Here is a 9989-nt window from a genome sequence, read left to right on the forward strand (position 1 = left end):
AACTTCCTCCTCCATAGTGAAAAACTGAAACCATTTCCACTAAGATCAGGAACAACAAAAGCTTGCCCACTCTCACCACTCTTATTCTACACAGTTCTGGAAGATATAGCCAGAGCCATCAGAGAAGAAAAGGAAATAAGAGGGATCCAAATTGGAAAAGAAGAAATAAAGGTGTCAGTGTTTGCAGATGACATGATACTATACATAGAGCATCCTAAAGATGCTACCAGAAAGCTACTAGAGCTAATCAATGAATTTGGTAAAGAAGCAGCATACAAAATTATTGCACAGAAATCTCTGGCATTCCTATACACTAATGATGAAAAATCTGAAAGTGAAATCAAGAAAACACTCCCATTTACCACTGCAACAAAAAGAATAAAATATCTAGGAATAAACCTACCTAAGGAGACAAAAGACTTGTATGAAGAAAATTTTAAGACAGTGATGAAAGAAATTAAATATGATACAAAAAGGTGGACAGACATACCATGTTCTCGGATTGGAAGTATCCACATTGTGACAATGACTCTACTACCCAAAGCAATCTACAGATTCAATGCAATCACTATCAAACTACCACTGCCATTTTTCACAGAACAAGAACAAAAAATTTCACAATTTGTATGGAAACACAAAAGATCCCGAATAGCCAAAGCAATCTTGAGAATGAAAAATGGAGTGGCAGAAATCAGCCTCCCTGACTTCAGACTATACTACAAAGCTACAGTAATCAAGACAGTATGGTACTGGCAAAAATTAGAAATATAGATCAATGGAACAGGATAGAAAGCCCAGAGATAAACCCACGCACATATGGTCACCTTATCTTTGATACAGGAGGCAGGAATTTACAGTGGAGAAAAGACACCCTCTTCAATAAGTGGTGCTGGGAAAACTGGACAGGTACATGTAAAAGTATGAGATTAGATCACTCCCTAACACCATTCACAAAAATAAGCTCAAAATGGATTAAAGACCTAAATGTAAGGCCAGAAACTATCAAACACTTAGAGGAAAACATAGGCAGAACACTCTATGACATAAATCACAGCAAGATCCTTTTTGACACACCTCCTAGAGAAATGGAAATAAAAACAAAAATAAACACATGGGACCTAATGAATCTTCAAAGCTTTTGCACAGCAAAGGAAACCATAAACAAGACCAAAAGACAACCCTCAGAATAGGAGAAAATATTTGCAAATGAAGCAACTGACAAAGGATTAATCTCCAAAATTTATAAGCAGCACCTGCAACTCAATAGAAAAAAACAAAAAAAACCCAATCCAAAAACGGACAGAAGGCTTAAATAGACATTTCTCCAAAGAAGATACACAGACTGCCAACAAACACATGAAAGAATGCTCAACATCATTAATCATTAGAGAAATGCAAATCAAAACTACAATGAGATATCATCTCACACCGGTCAGAATGGGCATCATCAAAAAAATCTAGAAACAGTAAATGCTGGAGAGGGTGTGGAGAAAATGGAACACTCTTGCACTGCTGGTGGGAATGTGAATTGGTACAGCCACTATGGACGACAGTATGGAGGTTCCTTAAAAAACTGCAAATAGAGGGCTTCCCTGGTGGCGCAGTGGTTGAGAGTCCGCCTGCCGATGCAGGGGACACGGGTTCGTGCCCCAGTCCGGGGAAATCCCACATGCTGCGGAGCGACTGGGCCCGTGAGCCATGGCCGCTGAGCCTGCGCGTCCGGAGCCTGTGCTCCGCAACAGGAGAGGCCACAACAGTGAGAGGCCCGTATACCGCAAAAAAAAAAAAAAAAAAAAAAAAAAAAAAAAAAAAACCTGCAAATAGAACTAGTATAGGACTCAGCAATCCCACTACTGGGCATATAACCTGAGAAAACCATAATTCAAAAAGAGTCATTCACCAAAAGACTCATTGCAGCTCTATTTACAAGAGCCCAGAGATGGAAACAACCAAACGTTCCATCATCCAATGAATGGATAAAGAAGATGTGGCACATACATAAAATGGAATATTACTCAGCCATAAAGAGAAACAAAATTGAGCTATTTGTAATGAGGTGCATAGACCTAGAGTCTGTCATACAGAGTGAAGTAAGTCAGAAAGAGAAAGACAAATACCACATGCTAACACATATATATATTGAATTTAAGAAGAAAAAAAGTCATGAAGAACCTAGGGGTTAAACAGGAATAAAGACACAGACCTACTTGAGAATGGACTTGAGGATATGGGGAGGGGGAAGAGTAAGCTGTGACAAAGCGAGACAGAGGCATGGACATATATACACTACCGAACGTAAGGTAGATAGCTAGTGGGAAGCAGCCACATAGCACAGGGAGATCAGCTCGGTGCTTTGTGACCGCCTGGAGGGGTGGGATAGGGAGAGTGGGAGGGAGGGAGATGCAAGAGGGAAGGGATATGGGAGCAGATGTATATGTATAACTGGTTCACTTTGTTATAAAGCAGAAACTAATATACCATTGTGAAGCAATTATACTCCAATAAAGTAGTAAAAAAAAAAAAGTCATGTACCAAAATGTTCATTGCAGCTCTATTTACAATAGCCCAGAGATGGAAACAACCTGATGGACACATCATCGGATGAATGGATAAAGAAGTTGTGGCACATATATACAATGGAATATTACTCAGCCATAAAAAGAAACGAAATTCAGCTATTTGTAATAATGTGGATGGACCTAGAGTCTGTCATACAGAGTGAAGTAAGTCAGAGAGAGAAAGACAAATATGGTATGCTAACACATATATATGGAATTTAAGAAAAATTATTGTCATGAAGAACTTAGGGGTAAGACAGGAATACAGACCCACACCTACTAGAGAATGGACTTGAGGATATAGAGAGGGAGAAGGGTAAGCTGTGACAAAGCGAGAGAGTGGCATGGACATATATACACTACCAAACTTAAAATAGACAGCTAGTAGGAAGTAGCCGCATAGCACAGGGAGATTAGCTCGGTGCTTTTTGACCACCTCGATGGGTGCGATAGGGAGGGTGGGAAGGAAGGAGATTCAAGAGGTAAGAGATATGGGAACATATATATATGTTTAACTGATTTACTTTGTTATAAAGCAGAAACTAATACACCACTGTAAAGCAATTATATTCCAATAAAGATGTAAAAAAAATAAAGATAAATCTTCCAACAACAAAAAAAAAAACCCAGGGCCAGATGGCTTCACAGGCGAATTCAATCAAACATTTAGAAAAGAGCTAACAACTATACTTCTCAAACTCTTCCAAAATATAGCAGAGGGAGGAACACTCCCAAAATCATTCTATGAGGCCACCATCACCCTGATACCAAAACCAGAAAAGGATGTCACAAGGAAAGAAAACTACAGGCCACTATCACTGATGAACATAGATGCAAAAGTCCTCAACAAAATACTAGCAAACAGAATCCAACAGCACATTAAAAGGATCATACACCATCACAAAGTGGGATTTATTTGAGGAATGCAAGGATCCTTCAATATATACAAATCAATCAATGTGATACACCATATTCACAAATTGAAAAAGAAAAACCATATGGTCATCTCAATAGATGCAGAGCATGCTTTCGACAAAATTCAACACCCATTTATGATAAAAACCCTCCAGAAAGTAGACATAGATGGAACTTTCCTCAGCATAATAAAGACAATATACGAAAAACCCACAGGCAACAGCATCCTCAATGGTGAGAAACTGAAAGCATTTCCAGTAAGATCAGGAAAAGACAAGGTTGCTCACTCTCACCACTCTTATTCAACATAGTTTTTGAAGTTTTAGCCACAGAAATCACAGAAGAAAAGGAAACAAAAAGAATCCACATCGGAAAAGAAGTAAATCTGTCACTGTTTTCAGATGACATGATTCTATACAAAGAAAATCCTAAACATGCTACAAGAAAACTACTAGAGCTAGTCAATGAATTTGGTAAAGTACCAGGATACAAAATTAATGCACAGAAATCTCTCACATTCCTATACAATAATGATGAAAAATATGAAAGTGAAATCAAGAAAACACTCCCATTTACCACTGCAACAAAAAGAATAAAACATCTAGGAATAAACCTACCTAAGGAGACAAAAGAAATGTATGCAGAAAATTATAAGACACAGATGAAATAATTTAAAGATGATACAAATAGATAGAGAGATATGCCATGTTCTTGGGTTGGAAGAATCAATATTGTCAAAATGACTCTACAACCCAAAGCAATCTACAGATTCACTGCAATCCTTATCAAACTACCACTGGTATTTTTCACAAAACTAGAAAAAATAATTTCACAATTTGTATGGAAACACAAAAGACCCCGAATAGCCAAGGCAATCTTGAGAATGAAAAATGGAGCTGGAGGAATCAGGCTCCCTGACTTCAGACTACACTACAAAGGTACAGTAATCAACAAGGTACAGTACTGGCACAAAAACAGAAATATAGATCAATGGAACAGGATAGAAAGCCCAGAGATAAACCCATGCACGTATGGTCACATTATCTTTGATAACGGAGGCAGGAAAATACAGTGGAGAAAGGACAGCCTCTTCAATAAGTGGTGCTGGGAAAACTGGACAGGGACATGTAAAAGTATGAGATCAGATCACTACCTAATACCATACACAAAAATAAGCTCAAATTGTTTAAAGACCTAAATGTAAGGCCAGAAACTATCAAACTCTTACAGGAAAACATAGGCAGAACATTCTATGTCATAAATCACAGCAAGATCCTTTTTGACCCACCTCCTAGAGAAATGGAATACAACCAAAAATAAACAAATGGGACCTAATGAAACTGCAAAGCTTTGGCACAGCAAAGGAAACCATAAACAAGACCAAAAGACAACCCTCAGAATGGGAGAAAATATTTGCAAATGAGGCAACTGACAAAGCATTATTCTCCAAAGTTTACAACCAGCTCATGCAGCTCAATAACAAAAAAACAAAAACCCAGTCCAAAAATGGGCAGAAGACCTGAATAGACATTTCTCCAAAGAAGATATACAGATTGCCAACAAACACATGAAAGAATGCTCAACATCATTAAATATTAGAGAAATGCAAATCAAAAGTACAATGAGATATCATCTCACACCGGTCAGAATGACCATCATCAAAAAATCTAGAAACAATAAATGCTGGAGAGCGTGTGGAGAAAAGGGAACACTCTTGAACTGCTGGTGGGAATGTGAATTGGTACAGTAATTATGGAGAACAGTATGGAGGTTCCTTAAAAAACTACAAATACAATTACCATATGACCCAGCAATCCCATTACTGGGCACATACCCTGAGAAAACCATAATTCACGAAGAGTCATGTACCAAAATGTTAATTGCAGCTCTATTTACAATAGCCAGGACATGGAAGCAACCTAAGTGTCCATGAACAGATGAAAGGATAAAGAAGATATGGCACATATATACAACGGAATATTGCTCAGCCATAAAAAGAAACGAAATTGAGTTATTTGTAGTTAGGTGGATGGACCTAGAGTCTGTCATACAGAGTGAAGTAAGTCAGAAAGAGAAAAACAAATACTGTATGCTGACACATATATATGGAATCTAAGAAAAAAATAAATATCATGAAGAACCTAGGGTTAAGAAGGGAATAAAGACACAGCCCTACTAGAGAATGGACTGGAGCATATGGGGAGGGGAAGGGTAAGTTCTGACAAAGTGGGAGAGTGGCATTGACATATATACACTACCAAACGTAAAATACATAGCTAGTGGGAAGCAGTCCCATAGCACAGGGAGGTCAGCTCGGTGCTTTGTGACCACCTAGAGGGGAGGGATAAGGGGGTTGGGAGGGAGGGAGACGCAAGAGGGAAGAGATATTGTAACATATATATATGTAAAACTGATTCACTTTGTTATAAAGCAGAAACTAATGCTCCATTGTAAAGTAATTACACTGCAATAAAGATGTTAAAAACAAACAAACAAACAAACAAACAAAAACAATAGTGCAGCCTTCGGACAGGATCCTGGTTCCCACTCAAAAGATACACATATCAATATTTTTTATCTCTTTTGCAGAATTAAAACCCCCAACAAATGGAAGATTCTAACTACTTGATGAAGCATTCTTCATTCCAGAGAGAAGGTCACAATTTGATAACCTGAAGAAAGGCAGAAGCTCACCAGTAGACCCCCTGAACCCAGATTAAAGAAATGCAGGCCCTGCACACACCCAGATTCTTATCAGCAACCCCACCCTTGAACCATTGCTATAAAACTCCTCACCAAATTCCTCCAGGTTGGGACACAAAGTTTTGAAGAGCATGAGCCCGCTGTATCTACTTTGCCTGGCAAAGCAATAAAGCTAATATTTTCTACTTCACCCCCTCCAAAAAAATAAGAATGCTCAGCATCACTAATCATCAGAGAAAGGCAAATCAAAATTACAGTGAGGTGTCACCTCATGCTGGTCAGAATGGTCATCATCAAAAACTCTACCCACAGGGCTTCCCTGGTGGTGCAGTGGTAGAGAGTCTGCCTGCCGATGCAGGGGACATGGGTTCATGCCCCGGTCTGGGAAGATCCCGCATGCTGCGGAGCGGCTGGGCCCGTGAGCCATGGCTGCTGAGCCTGCACATCCAGAGCCTGTGCTCCACAACAGGAGAGGCCACAACAGTGAGAGGCCCGCGTACCACAAAAAAAAAAAAAAAGAAAAAAAAGAAAATCTACCCCCAATAAATGCTGGAGAGGGTATGCAGAAAAGGGAACCTTCTTGCACTGTTGGGAGGAATGTACACTTATACAGCCACTATGGAGGTTCCTTAGAAAACCAAAAATAGAACTATCATATGACCTCACAATCTCACTGCTGCACATACACCCTGAGAAAACAAAATTCAAAAAGCATCATGTACCACAATGTTCATTGCAGCACTATTTACAATAGCTAGGACATGGAAGCAACATAAGTGCCCTTCAACAGATGAATGGATAAAGATGATGTGGCACATATATACAATGGGATATTACTCAGCCAAAAAGGAAACAAAATTGAGTCATTTGTAGTGAGGTAGATGGACCTAGAATCTATCATACAGAGTGAAGTAAGTCAGAAGGAGAAAAATAAATACCATATGCTGACACATATATATGGAATCTAAAAAAAACAAAAAACAAAAAGCAATGGTTCTGAAGTACCTAGGGGTAGGAGAGCAATAAAAACGCAGATGTAGATAATGGACTTGAGGACATGGAGAGGGGGAAGGGTAAGCTGGGACATAGTGAGAGAGTGGCATGGACATATATACACAACCAAAATAAAGTAGGTGGCTAGTGGGAAGCAGCTGCATAGCACTGGGAGATCAGACAGTTGTTTTGAGACCATCTAGAGTGGTGGGATAAGGAAAGTGGGGTGGAGACACAAGAGGGAGGTAATAAGTGGATATATGTATCCATATAGCTGATTCATTTTGTTATACAGCAGAAACTAACACAACATTGTAAATCAATTATACTCCTTAAACATGTTTAAAGTATCAAAAAAATCTAGATATGTACATAATAAAGAAAAGGAATACAAACAACACTAAACATAGTCATCAAATCACAAGAGAAGAGAACAAAACAGGAAAGGGAAAAAAAGACCTACAAAAACAAATCTAAAAATTAATAAAATGGAAATAAGAATATACTATTATATATATTTTTAAATATACATATTAATTACCTTATATATAGATGAATTAAATGCTCCAACTGAAAGACATAGACTTGATGAATGGGTACAAATCCACAATCCATATATATTATGTCTCCAAAAGACCCATTTCTAATGTAGATACACATACAGACTGAAAGTTAAGGGATGGAATAATGTATTCCATGCAAATGAAAATCAAAAGAAAGCTGGAGTAGCAATATTCATATCACACAAGATAGACTTTAAAATGCGGACTGTTGCAAGAGACAAAATGGGTACTACATAATGATCAAGGGATCAACTCAAGAAGAAGATATAACAGTTGTTAATATATATGCATCCAACATAGGAATACGTCAATATATAAGGCAAATATTAACAGACATAAAAGAGGAAATTGACAGTAACACAATAGTAGTGGGAGACTTTGACACCCTACTTACATCAATGGACAGATCATCTAGACAGAAATCAATAAGGAAACACAGGACTTAAATGACATATTAGACCCGAAGGATTTGATTGTTGTTTATAGAGCATTCCATCCAAAAGCAGCATATACACATTCTTTTCAAGGGTATGTGGATCATTCTTCAGGATAGATCACAGTCTGGGAGACAAAGCAAGCTTCAGTAAATTTAAGAAAATGTGAAATCATATCATCAGGCATCTTTTCCATCCACAACACTATGAGATTAAAAATCAAATAGAAGAAAAATACTGCAAAAAACACAAACACGTGGAGGCCAAACAATATGCTACTAAATGACTAATGGATTGCTGAAGTAATCACAGAGGAAATACAAAATATCTACAGACAAATGAAAACAAAAAACACGATGATCCTAAACCTATGGGACACACAAACGTAGTTCAATGAGGGAAGTTTATCGTGATACAAGTTTACATCAGGAAACAAGAAAAATCTCAAGTAAACAACCTAAGTTTACACCTAAAGCAACTAGAGAAAGAACAAACAAAAGCAAACATTACTAGAAGGAAAGAAATCATAAAGATCAGAGCAGTAGTAAATGAAATAGAGACTAAGAAAACAATAGAAAAGATAAATGAAACTAAAATCTGGTTCTTTGAAAAGATAAACAAAATTGATAAACCTTTAGCCATACGCATCAAGAAAACAATGGAAGGGGCCCAAATCTGTAAAATTACAATCAAAACTGACTTACAACGAACACCACAGAAGTCAAAAGGATCATAAGAGACTACTACAAGAAACTATATGCCACTAAAATGGACAACCTAGGAGAAATGGGAAAATTTTTAGAAAAGTGCAATCTTCCATGACAGAAGCAGGAAAAAAAGAAAATATAAACAGATCAATTAGAAGTACTGAAATTAAATCTGTGATTTAAACAATGCCAGCAAACAAAAGTACAGGACTCGAAGGCTTCACAGGCAAGTTCTACCAAACATTTAGAAAAGAGTTAACACCTATTCTTTTTTGTTTTTTACTCAATAAATGATTTTATTATTGTGCTGTTTGTAAACCATAAGCTTGTGTCTTATTCACTCAGAACAGCTTTAGTACCTGGTTTGTGCGGAAAATGTAATATATGCTCAAAGAAAAACACTTGCAGAATGAACGGATGGTTAGAAGAAATGTGTTATTCCCACACCACCTTTTCCCTCGTTTTTAAAGGGGTTTAATTCTATTTCAAAACAGAATTGAGTCTTTCTTTGAACTAAGTGATCTATCAAGAGCTTCACATATATCAACTCATTTAATTCTCATAACCACTCTAAGAGGTGGTTGTCATTCTTATTTTATAGGTAAGAAAATGATGTCATAGCCATAGCAATAATAAAGAGCAGAACTCTGACTCAAATTCAGGACTGGCTTACTCCAAAGGTGTTCAATAGTTGTCACTAGAAAAATAAACCTTTCCTCAGGTTGTATCCTGAAGAGAAGGATGGACGCATATGTGGGTGGCAAATCATGCCTGTATGGGTGGCATTTCAAAGCTTCTCCTGGGTGTCTGTGTAGCTGAGGGTAGTTATGAAGTGGTCTGTGCCTCATTATTGGACCCATTTCCTCATGGGTTTAGACTGTGAGTCTTTGAGATGATGTTTATTCACGGCATAGGTGTGGGTGTATGTGTATGTGTATATACCTGCTGGGTACCTGGCTTGTAATCAAGCCCATCTGTAGCTCACGTTGATGGAGCAGCTGCACACAGAACCTTTAGAGAAGGACTGGAAAAGCTTAAATGCACTTCTCAATAGGAGCTTGTTTGTAGGACCATCTATCTAATCATAGAGCCCAGGAGCCCCAGGTCATGATGAAA

At 37.9% G+C, this 9989-nt stretch overlaps 1 protein-coding gene across 1 annotated transcript in view; it reads left to right on the forward strand.

The window, feature by feature from the left end:
• LOC309796175 (uncharacterized protein) overlaps window positions 1–9197 on the forward strand; it is a gene marked incomplete at its 5' end in the record, with an annotated part of 165816 nt that extends 156619 nt beyond the window's left edge. The window contains one exon of the mRNA XM_082609233.1: window positions 6063–9197. Within this exon, the coding sequence (XP_082465359.1) occupies window positions 6063–6068 (6 nt within the window). The 3' untranslated portion in view covers window positions 6069–9197. The remainder of the gene's footprint in view (window positions 1–6062) is intronic.
• Between the last annotated feature and the right edge of the window lie 792 nt (window positions 9198–9989).

The sequence above is a fragment of the Mesoplodon mirus genome (assembly GCF_964341445.2).
Source record: "Mesoplodon mirus genome assembly, chromosome: X".
NCBI lineage: Eukaryota > Metazoa > Chordata > Mammalia > Artiodactyla > Ziphiidae > Mesoplodon > Mesoplodon mirus.